The following is a 15,322-nucleotide window of genomic DNA, read 5'->3' as shown; positions in this document are numbered from 1 at the left end:
TTTGTGATGAATTATATTTATTTATAAACATTTATCTAATAAATGTCTTTGTAGTACGCTAGATTACAAATTTCACACAAAAACCCATCAACAATATTAAATACAGTTTTGATTTCACATTGATCTATTAACGTCATTCTGATTTAATATAATTATACTCGACGAGAATTAAGATCTATTCAATACCTATAGAAAATTATTTAATTTCTAAAGAGGATAGTTTTATTTTAAATCAATGAAAATTGAAATAAAAATTCTAAATAGTTTGTTCTTTCATTGAACTTCTTAAATGAAGGTTATTTTATAAATATGTTCTCTTGTATAACTTTATTTATGGAATATACAATTTTTTAAATGATAAAAGAAACACGAATCATCATCTTAATTCAAAGCGATTTTCGGTCGGAGACTGTGTGTGTACATGCTCGACAACAACCTATTGTTCCCTTTAGGTACAAAACCGTCTCAATTCACATAGATTATACAAAAAATACACAGTGACAGGTGTCTTCGCGGCACGTGTCTCCACCTGAAATGGCACGTGAGGACAGGTGTCCCTAATTACACAGGCCGACCATAGTGACTTTTTCAAAAGCGTTTTTTTTTTGGTGAGGGGGGGGGGCTTCTCAAGGAAAAAATGAAAAGCAACCCACCCATCCCCAATAATAAAAATAATAATTTAATAAATTAAAAAAACCCAATATTCACTATTAATAGTAAAATACTAGTATGATAATACTCAACCCCCAGCCAATTCGATGAATGATTCTTATCTGACCAGTTTATATTAATATATTAATTCATATTAAAACAAAATCTTTATCACTTTCTAAACTTGTATTTAAAAACTTGAAACACTAAAAATGTAATTTTGACAAACCAACTGAAGTATTTTTTTTCCTGACGGATTACCCCGGTATATAAAAGAATGCCAACCTCTGGTATCTAACACAAATGCCTGGTAAGGTACCTTGATGTCTTGTGAAAACATGTAATTATGTAAAAATAATTCTTCAATGTCAATTGCAAAATATTGGGAAAAAAAATTTAATTATTTTATTGAGGAACGTCTCACCTGTCCTTAATCAGTAGTCGTAACTTGACATATTTCTTTATTTACTTTTTAATCGATCTTTTAATAAACCTTTTCTGTAAATAATTTCATTAAATGTACCCTTCCTTAGCTCTTCCATTTTTTCAAAGGAACATTCATCATAGACAGCTTCAAGAAAGTGGGATCAGAAATGATTGATTTCTACATAACTGCATGCACTTACTTTTTTCTATTCCACTTCACGCATTCTATACGAGTTAACCAAAACTTATGTGATAAATCAAATTCAAAATTAAATTAAATTAAATAAAATTCAGTTCAATAAAATTAGATTAAAATTGAATTGCGTTCACGGTGCTGAAATATTAAATTAATCACACAGAAATACACATCTACTTAATATTTTAACTGTTTGAAGTTAATTATTTTGATACAGCATGTAAACACTTTTGAAATATTTCTATAATTGGTAAAAATATGGTAACATAATTAAATATTTAACTTTTTGTAAAATAAAAGGTAGGTGGTTAGTATTGAGATATACTTTCAAAGTTTCCCTGCCTGGGAAACATGGGGAAAACTACACATTGGTGGCTTCCATGTTGGGAATCTGTATGGAAACCACTGAGGCATGTTTACATGGTTTCATATCTTGGGAAACTTAGGGAAAACCACAGGTTGGTTGTTTCCATATCGGGAATCTACATGGAAACCACCGGGGCATGTTTCCATGGTTTCCTATCTTGGGAAACCTACGGGAAACCACAGGTTGATTGTTTCCATGTCGGGAATCTATGTGGAAACCACCGGGGTATGTTTCCATGGTTTCCTATCTTGGGAAACTTACGGGAAACCACAGGTTGATTGTTTCCATGTCGGGAATCTATGTGGAAACCACTATGTGGTTTCCATAAAATGGAAACTATATGGAAACTACTGATGTCACGATTCCCATATGTTTCCATCGGGTTTCCAAATTTGGGAAACCTGGCTTTTCATCCTGTGTGATGTATTTATCCCAATCACAATTTTGTATTAAGGAATTTAATTTGTCAAAATCACCATTTTTATAATCCCATACCTTTCTTTTGTAAGCGCGATTGTAATTTATATTCGAGGCTAGTGCAATATAAGTTGCTTTGTGATCACTAAAAGCTGGGTCAATTTCAAGGACACCCGAATCATGTACCTGAATATCAAGTGAAGTGAAAACTGGGTCAAGAAGCGTGCGTGTATTGTTAATAATTCTCGTCGGTACGTGGATGTTGTTGACAAGATTGGAATTTGAAACTATTTCACGTATTATGTGTGTAGGAGGAGTATTTAACAAATCTACATTTATATCACCAACAATTATGATTTTACTCGAGGATTCTCCTACTTTATCTAAACTCCATGAAAGTTTAGTCCAGAAACTGGCGTCAGCGTTTGGAGGTCGATAAATACAGCAGAGATAGTATTTACAGGTACGATTTTCGATTTCTAACCAAATACACTCTAAATTAGCTGGTTCATAGTCTTGGCGTCTTGTTACATGTATTTGATTTGACAAATATATCATAATACCTCCCCCAAAACAATTTCTATCTTTTCGTATTATATTACTAAAACCATCTAATAATAGATTATCATTCGATATGGTATGGTCAAGATGGGTCTGGGTAAAACACAATATATCGAAGTCATGGACGAATGAGTTCAAATAACCTAGTTTGTTTCTTATACTGCGAATATTTAGGTGCAAAATGTCAAGGACACTTTCGATAGTGGGTCCTGGATTGACCTCAATATCACCACAGGCTAATAAAATAAACGTAAACAACTGCAAGTAAAAGTTAATATACACTAAGTTTTTCTTATACCGTGTCGTACATCTTAATAATGTTTTGAACGTACTATAAAGAACGCGCAATAGGAATTCACAAACCGAGATATGGAATGAGTAAGACTTGCATACACCTCTACAGGATAAATAAAAAAGACCGATTGCAGCACGGTATTGTTCAACAGAGTCACCCATTGTCTAAAATTTGGTGAAAGTGTACAGTAGGAAACAAAAAAGGTGCTGCAATGGTGTTTTTAAATAATAGTGACATACAGAAGAATGGGACAAAAAGTACAGAGTTTGAGAGATTCAGCAGAATACGCAAAGCATGACAATTGAAATTGTAAGAATTATAAAATGTAACACAAAAAAATAATACAACAAAAAAGTGAACAAAGAAACATACATTGAAAATAATAACAAACCAAAGAAACAGAAAACAAGAAAATTGTGTGTAGAAAATATATACAAACACAGTGTTGTACACACAATAGGTTATACAAGTTAATGTAACATCACAGAAGTTTGAGGTTGATTTGACCTCTAAATCGTGAAATGCACAAGTTAGTTGAACTGCACAAAACATAAGACATAAACTGATGCAGTTCATCTTGATTGAGTTCTAAAAAGAAAAACAAACTGGTGTGGTAGGAAGGTTTATATTATACGATTTATATTTAAACGCATTTGAGTTTACTATTTTGTTTGTTTGCTTTTTGTAACATTTTACTCAATTGCCATTACATGTCCAAAGGGTACTAGATCTGCCTCTTCTCGAATGAAGTGGGATTCATTGTCCCGATCATATATTTTGATTTTTCCATTAGAGGAAGACACTGATTTTATTCTTCTGTTTCGACAAAGTTGTCTGCCCAAGAACATGATCTTGTCACGATATTTCGTCAGATCCTCGTTTATGGTAATACCAGCAGTCTCCTCAATTTCTGCAAACTTTCTTGAATTTTTAACGAGATGGAACTTGAGATCCACAGACCTTAGTCTACCGATTATCTGTCTAGGGCGTGTTCGGTTTGCATCACGTTTTCCAACACGATGAGAAACAATAATATCCTCCCGCTGGAGAGGAATACCAGCGGCTGTAACGGCACCCATGATTTTGTCTGATGTATTTTCGTTCATTGTTTCAGGAATGCCAGAGACTTGAACCAGGGGTCTACGACCATATTGTTCTAATTCATCAATTTTAAGAAACGGATCTTTGTTTTGTTTTTCTAGATTTTTGATTTTTTCTTGTAGGGGTTCAGTTGCTTTCAGTACTTCGCTTTTAACAATGTTTTGTATTTCAGATGTGAGAGATGCTAGGTCGGTACTGAGTAAGGCTTTAACATTTTCTGCAATCTTTTGTATATCTTCACTACAGATTGTGATGGGCCCTGATACAACAAGTTGAGGGGTAGGATAATGAGGAACATTATTTTGCTCACTTGGATCATCTGTCGCATGTGTAGCACATTTGATATTTTCAGGGGTAGATGTTTGAGTGGGAATAGGCTCCTGTATAACGAACAGTATACATGTATCTATAATAGAGGCAAAAGATACCAAAATTTTGACATAAATTCTTTTTTAATTGGATTTTCTTCTCCTTACTGAAGATTTAAATATACTCAGTAATGATACTAGTAGTTTACTTCAAGTATAGACAGTTCGATTACTTTCGAAAAATATCTCTATTTCTTCTTCAATCAAAAGACGCAAAATTCCAACAATTAAACATTAGAAACGCGTTTTTCAAAGTAATTAATGTTTAATGATATCTATCTATTTTCAAAACCAATAAACGCCAAAGGAATCGTCATTAAACCACGCAAAATAATGATTATATTTTAAAACTATGAACATTATGACATGCTCATATTCGCCTCGTAACCACAGAATCCGGTTTTTGCTCACGTCATCAATATTGCAAATGTCCTCTCTCTAAACATAAAATGATTTTTATCTATCAATATCGTTTAACCAAAAACTCAATGAAATATCAATGTGAGAATTTTTCTTTATAATTTTTCTTCATCAACAAATAATTTGGTCATAAAATATGCATTTATTAAAAAAAAAAAGAAAACAATATTGTTAGGACATGTTACATTTGTACAAGATATCTTTTCAGTTAGATAAAATGTTTAAAAGCTCACCATTAGAATAAAGTATAATTTATAAAAAAAAGGCATAGAAAATATGATTTTATCAACATAATGTCATTTAAAACTATTCATAACCTTGTTGAGATATATGTGCCTCTCATTTACATGTATGTATATCTCAAAATCAAAATTTCCAGATCTCATCATTGATAAGTTAATCCTGTATATGAAGCAGAAAGGACAACCGTGGGATAATGAGGGATATTACCCTGGCTGTGAAATATCTTCATTTTCACTTCCAGCGAATGACATATTACCATGTCTGATAGCCTCTGCATTCTGAATCATTTATCAGATTTAGAGCATATACACGGGCGTAGAAACCCGGTCTTTTATTTAAGTTAGAGTGTATACTGAAAAATGACTGATAACAGATCTAGAGCTCTTTCATTCAGTGACCTTTCAGTGTTCATTCAGTAAACGTAATGGTGTAAGTTAATTATGTTAACCAAAACGACATACATGTACTGGCACAAGACAGTGCCACCCTACAAGTGTACGATACTCCACTTATACCTGCCCTGGGTTTTAAACAAAAGTCACAAAAAAAAAAAATTAAAGTAATTTACATATAAGTGTAAATGGTATGCAAATATGAAATAGACCATATATGAAATGTCCAAGAACCGTTTTATGTTTGCATTTCAAACAATGTGATTAAAATCAGATCTTTGTCACGCTCTGCAATTCTTTGCACAACGACCATCAGATTTTCAGAGTGTTACAAAGTTATGATTTTAATCTGATTGCATTTCAAATTACAAATTCATTACCGGTTTGAAGTAAACGACAAGATTTGTTGAAGGAATTTCTGACTTTTAAAAGAAAGAGTTTCAGAAAAAGTTTTTTTTCTGTAGCTAAAAAAACTGCCCTATTAAGGACTTTATGACCCCTATTCGGCCCCAAGGATAACAAATGAAAATTAAACCTTACTGCACACGTGTCAAATTCAGCAATTACACTCAAGTACTGAAACAAAAGCTGAAGACATAATGAATGATTTATAGAGAAAATCCTGATTAAAACTGAATGAAGTCAGATAAAGATGAAATTTTTCTTGGGTTTTATTACAAAAAAATCTCAAAATTATATGCATTTGTTCGGTTTTATTTACTGAAGTAAACACATGTAACAAGGAAGCATCATTTCACTCGATATCACAACAAATTCGTCTTACCGAATTCTACTCGGTTCGATCTTATATCATTTTTGTCTGATTTCATCAATTTTCGTACTAGATCAATGAAAAAAACTAATAAATAACCTGAACATGCAATCATAGCACGCAAATTGTCTATTTATTCCTCTGCATGGAGCTGTCTTACATATTAATGTATTATGCAACTGAAACGTATTCTGATCTTATTAAAAGACAACAAGAAAAGAAGCCTTATAATCCAACGACGTCCTTCGTAATATAATAAAGCCTGGAAATCGCGTAATTAGAAAAAAATTATTCGTAATTTTGTGTGTGTCTTATTAAAAAAATTGTATAATAATGAAATTAGAGGGGAAAATATTTTCATTCGTTATATATGCACGTAATCTTCCTTTCTAGATACGGTGTATATTGTTTTTTTAAACAAAATACTAGTATTCACTCATTAAAGGCAAAAGCTTAAAGTCAGGGGGAAAAGGACAAGTTTCTTGCGTCAAAAATGCCATTAAAGAACTCTTTTGCACTAATTACTATTTCCAGATTTAACACTGTTTTCATCAACCTCTGATCGGAGCCTGATGTATGTTTGAAGCTTCCAGCAGTATATGAATAACAGAACCACTAGGAGGAAACCAAATTGAGCTTTCCCAGCCTTCAGGTTTTTTTCCTTCCACTAATTACAAGTCCCAGGGTGTCGAGACTGAAATTGATGGACGACACCGCTTCTTTCCTTTCCGATAGATTTATTGTGTTAGTACACCGCCGTGTTACTTCCAGGTCCATCTTTACTGATTGAACATGGAGATCGAGTCCACTATCGTTCAACAATTCTTCCGCTCAATAAGATGTTTAGAGTTTCAACTAGAAAGCAATAAACATTTTTCTTTGCTGTTTTATTAATCAATCGCAACATAGATACATGTAGTTGTTGCTTATAGTTTAGACACTACATAAACAATTAAGCATAGGATTTACTTCTCAATTTATTAAATTGCATCATCCAATAATTATAATTAACACTAAAAATTGTAGTTCAATATTTTAGATTATTTTTAATTAATAGTGAACGAGGATTTTTTGATTGCTTTGTACACTTATATTAATAAGAACTCGAACTCGTTACTGGATTAACGATCGACGCTGTTTCAGAGCAATATTTTGATTGACTCAAATCTCCATTGAATAAAAAAAATCTCTCGTCATCCAGCAACTGATTCATAATGTTTTTCAATAATAAATGATTAAATCTACATTAGTCAAGTCGCCAGCTTGAAACACTGGTCAGAGCGATTGGTCTAGTGATGCGAAGTGGGATTTAGAGTCTTACACATGTACGAGTTACGACGCAGGTTCGAATCCACTGAGGGGCACGGAGACGCGGTTCTTCGGATGAGACCGCATAAACCGAGGTCCTATTTTGCAGAAGGTGCTAGCACGAGAAAGATCCCTCATCGCTCTATGGTACCGAGTGCCGAGTATAGGACAAAATTTGCAGCCCTCCCCGGCAAGTGGTGGTCTCTCCATATGAGTGAAAAAATGAGTGGAGGGGAAAATATCATGAGAGAAAAATATCTAGCATGCACCAATATCCCATAGTGTTTTTGAAAATTTGTACATGCAAGTATGTAATTATACAATGTACATTATCTTGAGCGTTTGATGTCATGATAGAACTAAATAATAAATGAACCAATCAAACAATCTACAAAAAAAGAGCTTGAATAACAAATTAAACGAACAGGCGTGTGAAGTTTTTAAAAAAATTGATGTATCCATCTATCTGCATATTACATAATGAAAGTTAAACAACCCAGGGGCCTATACGAGGAGTCTACACAACATTCATCATTCCATTCTGAGAAGTGGCCCGATAATCAGCCGCAAGAGACGAAATATGGTTCTCGTTACCGAACACAATAAAATATTTATCATTTTCCATACCTCCCCTGTGTATTTTCCCTCATTGATTTAAAAATATATTTTGCGAAGCGTTATATATCTTGGGAATTGAAGCAATTTTTACAGAATTACGCACGCTGCTTCGGCGTTGACATCTGTTTGTGCGGCAGTTCATAAATAAATAATCGACCGTGCACCAATACACCACTGCCTGATTATATAATTAAAGCATGGCGAGTCTTGATGGAATACTAAATAACTCGTTAAACCTAAGTAATGAAAAACTGCACTGATTAAGAATAATTCAGAGAACACTTTAAAATACTGAATTTTTTTATATTTACATTTGCAATGTTGCCCTGTCGTAAATTTTGAATTTACAAGGTGTTTAATTAATCATGTAAATTTTGCATTTACCCCAAACTAGTAAATTCAAAAAAAAATTTACAACATGATTTTATGATATCAATTAGTCTAGAGGAGACTACGTTTGTAATAATACTTAAAATAATTCTACAATGTGACCATCGAAGTTTGTGATTAAAAGCTAAAGTAATCATAATTAGTTTTAACCATATTTTATTTGAAATTTACAAGCGTAAAGTAGCATGCTTTTAGATAATATTATACAATTATTGCTGCATTTTGAGGTCAATACAATGATTTAGCCATCTGAGGAGTACAATATTCACCGAGCCCGAAGGGCGAGGTGAATATTGTACTTCGAAGATGGCTAAATCTTTGTATTGACCGAAAAAAACAGCAATAATTGTTTTATTATATGATTCACTGATAAATGATACAGCTCATTACTTGTTTGCATTTAATTAAGTCCTAGCCAAATACAAGGGAGAAAAGCAGAATTAAAATGTAAATAAACTTTACCAGTCGTATCAATTTGAAATGTTTTTTTATTCAATTTTAGTTGTCATGAAAAAAAATTATAATGTAAGTCTTTTTTATAGAATAGATTTTGAAAGGAATGAGTCTTATCAGGGAAAATTGACTGCCAAAATGTAAAATTTGTTGTTCATTAAAAGTGTTGGAAGGGGGTCCCTGCATCCCATCTTACCACCCTCACCCAAAAATATATATATTCGCTTATGTTTTGTTCACAAGTAAAAAAAAATGTCATAGTCATTTAAATAGCTTTCCAAAACAATTTGTATCAATTTGGAATTTCCTGATCTATTTTTAGATCAATGTAGAGGAAATAAATCCTTGTATTCACCTGGAACGTCACGTGCAGGTCAATACAACGTAATATTTTTCTAACATAGTTAGATCTCAGCCAATCAGAAAGATGGAAATTATTCGATCATATAATAAAATATATTATCTCTTTGAAATACCTGTTAGATATAGTGAAGCGTTAAGACACAGAACTGTTGGTGCCCCCCAAAAATCAATTCCAATGTAAACTGCATAAGGTAATTGGGGCATGGGGGATTCTTTATATGCCAAAAATGAGATTCGTTCGGAGGCTGGAAAGAAGCAATGGATATTACTGACAGTCAATAGACTTGATATAATTATTAATCGACAACCCCTAAGCAAACCCCGAAGTGTCATTTAGACGTACATTTTTTTCAGCAGCAAATGAAATATCCGCTGTACAAATGCTTTATAGGTTTTTTCCGCGGAGAGTAATTTTTGTGTATGCCAGGGAGACGTAGAGTTCTACAATGTACAATCCATGAGCTAGTCATAAAAGGAAGTTTTTTTTTGCCTGAACGGCGTATTTATTTTCTTGATCAATATTATCAGTAATTTAAAGGTAAAAAGAACTGCTCTTTTTTCACCCTTGGTTAACGGGGAGAATAACAACTATCTGGTATCCCACAAAAAAGTTTACAGTCCTTATCTATGGAAATTTTGTCGTGATAAAGAAGAAAGGTTTATAGCAAGAGAAATCGATTTTGAGATAAAAACATTTACCTTCAAAGATGAAAACTTAAAACGCCCCCAACTTTGATCAAGTTTCGAGAATGAGCATCGTGCGAAAAATTTTATTTAATTTCTACCCGTGTCCGACCACACGTAAGCTTAAGTTTTTCTTTTTTTTTTCTTCAATATTATCAGAATTGAAATCTGATTAGTTTATTGAAACACCTATTAAGAATCATGATAGCAACTTCGACAAAACAGAGAACAAATATCTTGATTAAATGAAAATTACTGTAAAATATTATTTAAATTAAATAAGGTAAAGACAGACTCAGATATACATGTATTTATACATGCGATTTCTTGTGAAACAGTCATTACATGTATATGTAACCCGACTGCATTGACACATTATATAGTCTAGATATTTTAATGGGAAAAAAAGTTTGCTCTTTGGTAGAAACGTTTTATCAGTAAACAATAGCTCCCATAGCATACAGCTACGAATAAGGAAAGATTGCTTTACAATTACTCCTAAGGGAGACTTGCAGTAAACTTTCATTTATCTGAAATATTTTGCCAGACTAAGAAACCGAATAATTTAAGTCTGGAAATTCAACCTTAACCTTGAAAGGTGTATGTCTTTCAAGAATCTTTATTTGAATTTACAGAAATATGTTCTTATACGACATACATAATTTATAAGTATGTTTCTAATAATCCGCGTTGCTCTTATTTGACTTTTTCAAAGCAAATACATTTTTAATTCACAGAGTGCAAATTGACTTAAATTAATGAAATTGCACAGTCAACAAAATTTACATTTGTTTCACAGTTTGAATTTAAAATTCAAAATTTATAAATGCAAATCAAGTTATTAAAGTCAATTTCAAAAGTAAACAATGTAGCGGACGTCCTAGACGAACGTTACCTATGCCAGGTAAACTGAGATGACCTCAGCTGCCCCTTATTTACCTGTTTTTCCCTGGGTTGACCACAATAACGGGGGGTACCTCCGCTAAACTGCATTCTGTGGTTCCGTACTGCGTACTCATTATCTTATATCCCCTCACAGGTTAAATTCCCCCATACTGCACAGACATACTCCTGTCGTATTTTTAAAAGGTCCCAGACATGTTTTAAATTTTAAGACAAGTTTGACTAAGCGTTCTCAACGACATTGTAAAGCCACTGACATATGCACTGGTTTACACGACAAAATATTCAACCACCAATCACGTTGCAATTAATGAAATTGACAAAGTTACTACCGACATTATGTACATATCCAACCATGCATTTGCATTTCATTTTTTTTAAATCCTCTATTTGCTTTTTTTAAAAGCTCGTTATCACAGGCATTTGTGTAATTGATTTTCAAGCTTTCACTTTATACTTCCTATTTATATACCGAAGTACCATACTGATCGAACAAACATGTGCTTGCCTCGCTGTTTTATTTACATACAGAGTTTCTGCTGCGTACGCTAAATATAAATATCCGAAAAAGTTAAATCGCCTACTCCTACTTATAGACTAAATAAAACATTGTTGTATGTATTATTATGTATCGAAATGTGTGTGTGTTTCTCACCTTCCGGAGTCCCTGGAATTCCTGCTCATCTTTTGTCGTTAATCCTCTATTATTCTAGACGTGAAGGAGATAATTTTTCTCACATGAAGGCAATACACACCAAAAGTCACCTGAAAACACCTGTATAATAATATCGTCACGACCACTGTGGACATCCGGGTCACTGGAGCGTGACGTAATCTCCCTGTACCCCTATGTTATCAGTCAATACACAACTCTGTCATTGGATCGGGTTATGGCCAGCTAATCTTTTTAAAATGCCATCTAAAGAGAGATTTCAACACAAATAAAAAAGATTTATAATCTACAAACATAAAGTGTTTACGATAATATGCCGTTTGTGAGCGGATTAATTTTAGTCGTTCCAAACTGTGCACAGAGAGCATTAAAAGGAATTTTCTGAATCAGACAGTAATGAAAATAAAGTGCAAAGGAATTTTTTGCAGTTTTCATGACGACGCCTTGATATTAAACACGTTTATTGATTCTGGATGCTGTCATTGTGATTTCCTGCTTAATGTCATGTCTTTCCATGTTTTATTGTTTCAGGCGAAATGATGCAGAAAGTCTTTATTAACACATATCTGCATATCTAATATTTTCTGTCTTTTCAAGGCGAGAGCGAGTATTCATTATCGGATGGATGTACACATGTTATACCCGTGAAATGATTTATTATCAGACTCTATATTTCATAAGTAAATACAGCAAATCACAAACACTGATAAAAATCAGTTATACTTACATCTACCTTTAATTTATTTACGATCAAGCAGAATGTATGATCCTTTAGAATTGGTCTGAGTGCATTCAGTAAGTAGTGTTTTTGTTAATGTTTCAGAATTTTTATTCTTTGACCAGTTGGGTGTTGAAAAAAAGTTTTCTAACAAAAAAAAAACTGGTCACCTGTGCTCTTCGAATTAGTAAAGGAGAAATATATTGAAAAACAGTATTCAAGCTCAAAAGTCCATTAAACAAGCAGAACAAACACAGACCTTCTAAACATTTAGAGGTGGAATCAAGTGCCATGGAGGAGTGAGCATCCCCTGCCGACCTGTCACACTCGCCGTGTGCTTCTTGTTATGATCGGGAAATAACAGAGAATCCGTCGTCAATTCAGTGTGTAGATAATGGCTTAACAATAAGTATGAAAAACGTCAGTCAGCATTTGACTCAAAGATAAATTGTATTTGCTGACAAGGTCATTGTATCGGTCATAGAACTTATGAAATGATGACTGTAAACAAGCTGCTGATATTCTTGTTTCATCAACTTGTTTGTCAATAATTTACCTCGTTTTAGAATTTGTATATATGTAGGGCATGCTCTTGCGTATCGAATTGACTGAGAGATACAAACGCTGCATGCAGGTGATGAAGTTATATTGCTGCATAAGTAAGGGAAGTTCACGATTGAAAAGTTAGTCATCACGTTTATCATAGAGCTTGGTTGTTAAATTATCATTAACGTAAAATATCCAAATATAAAACAGAAGTATCAGACTCTGTAGCATCTGTTATCTTGAACTCACCGGGACATATCGTATCGACATAAGAACGGAAATAACCATTGCTAATTGACAATACGTATGTATGTTGAATCTATATGTCTAAATGTCGAGTTGAAGGCCACAGAAAGTGTTTTCTTCTTTTCATGTATAAGATGTTGGTCAAATTCTGCTTCATATGAATAAAAAAAAAATAGATCTGATAACGGGGCGCAATTGGTACCCATGGTTATTCCAATAAATTGTTGGAAGACCTGGTCTCCAAAAACCACACATATACCCGTATACATCTGATGATATTTGATGCGTCATGGTCCCGTCCTCAGGTGGATCCTTCAATGGTCGTTTCGGCGTTGTCCACTACAACGTACAGAGGTACACTGACTAGGGTGATCAAGTCCCAGCCTGGAACCACTCAGCTCTCCGCCTTCAATGCAACACATATAATGTTCATTCTCTCGCAAACACACACAGTCTGATGCTTTATTCACATTTCCCGGCCGGTGGCCGTAGACCGGTGGTAATCGGTGGAAAACCGTGGTGTGAGCGATGTCCAAACATCAGTCCACATCGGCCTAGTAGTCCTCAAGGTATCAGTCAGATTATCAAGCGAAGGGGTATACGATGGACAACCAATGTGTTTTTTGATAAAAATGGCATGATTGCCCCGGGCTTACAAAGGCCCAGCGATGCACTGCTTATCACAAAACAATATTCCTGGATAATCGGAAAGATTGCAGTTTGGATCGTCCCTCATGCCCACGTTGACAGATTGGTTTGGGTTGGCAACACACCATAAACTGACTTAAGGTAAGTCACTCCTGAAATTTGTTATATCAAGGATCTTTTGAGAAGTATAATTTGGACAAGTACTCATAAAGTGTAACTCAAAATCGCAAAGAAAATAGGGGGTCAGTGTGCATCCTACTGATCTACGGTACATTTAAGTTGACCTTTTTGCACTTAAATTTCATCTCTTTGGTCAATTACTTTAACCCTTATTATATTTGATTAGATGTAAGCATGGTTATAAATATAATCTTATTTTACGTAAAATAGTTTGAATTATATTTATCAATAAACAAATCTTGCAAATTAATGCGCGTAAATTATTGTGTGACCTTTTTGCACTAAAAAATAACATATTTGGGGTATTAAAAAACTTAATAGGCAATAAAAAATTTTCTTATATCAAACTTTTTACGACTTGGGTCCTGATCAGTCACAAGTATCGAGTAGTTTAAAATAATGAAAGAAAAAGGTGGGGTCAGTGATGTTAATTTTGAAATATTTGTCAAAATATGTGATTTTCAGGCAAAAAATGGTGTACATTTTACCTTGACTTCTTTAATATATTTTCAATTTTTGGAAAAGTTTGTTGAGGGAAGGTGTAAAACTTAGTCTAAAAATATAAATTAAGACCTATATTAAATATTTTTAGCAATATCAAAACAGAAAATATTCTCCGAGCAAAAGTATGTGGGGCTAAATTTCCATTACATTTAATTTTATAAATGTGCAGATTTGCAGAATTTTCTGCTAAATATCCTTCCACCAAAAGAAATAGTCCCTAATAATTCTTGCTTCTTTGTAATTTTTTGAGCAGTTTTTTCATTGAATGTTAAAAAATTTACATTTGTTGAATTTAAATATGTTATAAAAATCGAATTTTAATAAGTAGTTTTGAAGCAAAAGCTTCTGTGAAAACTTTTCTAAAAAGCTGACGAGTGACTTACCTTAAGCTGAAACTACAGTCTCTGGGGCTCTTATCCAGATCTCCTTCAAAGATAACTTCTTCTGTGGGGCACTCTGCCAGTGTAACCAGCTTCCCTGCTTCTTCATACCAAGTGCCTTCAGCATTCTTGTGTACTCTACCATTTTTCGCACTTCTTTCTGCACCAGTTGCTTCTTCTCCGCTTCCGACGATGTACCCCATTCTGTCGATGGCATCATTCCAATTCCCTGCCTGCCTAGGCCACACTTCACACAATGTCGGCTTTTCTCAGGCGTGACTCTGCCTCTTGCACTGTATTCTTTGCAGACCACTTTCTGCCAGTCTTGATGTTCACTCTTGCCTCCCGTACCTTGGAATCACTACTGTCGCGTAACATCAGATACTACCTGACTTGGTGACACTGAATTCCTCAACGATTGACGTCAGTGGTACTTGCAGCTTTGTTCCTGTGCTGTATAAACCAATGCTGCTAAAGCTTCTGGAAACCATGAACCATC

General features: G+C 33.8%; 1 protein-coding gene across 2 annotated transcripts in view; it reads right to left on the bottom strand.

The window, feature by feature from the left end:
* LOC134235343 (endothelin-converting enzyme homolog) overlaps positions 1–11,928 on the bottom strand; it is a 34,882-nt gene extending 22,954 nt beyond the window's left edge. Inside the window, exon 1 of one of the 2 annotated variants that reach the window (XM_062717474.1) lies at positions 11,584–11,928. In XM_062717474.1, the coding sequence (XP_062573458.1) occupies positions 11,584–11,612 (29 nt within the window). In that variant the 5' untranslated portion in view covers positions 11,613–11,928. Of the gene's footprint in view, positions 1–10,964; positions 11,356–11,583 lie in introns of those variants that run through there. The other variant, XM_062717473.1, reaches the window with a different exon arrangement.
* Positions 11,929–15,322: the final 3,394 nt, after the last annotated feature.

Source organism: Saccostrea cucullata, unplaced genomic scaffold (genome assembly GCF_032062105.1).
Source record: "Saccostrea cucullata isolate Sc308-1 unplaced genomic scaffold, CSIRO_AGI_Scuc_v1 ctg3720, whole genome shotgun sequence".
Taxonomy (NCBI): domain Eukaryota; kingdom Metazoa; phylum Mollusca; class Bivalvia; order Ostreida; family Ostreidae; genus Saccostrea; species Saccostrea cuccullata.
The sequence above is the reverse complement of the archived record's forward strand: the minus strand, read 5'-3'. Positions and strand labels throughout refer to the sequence as shown.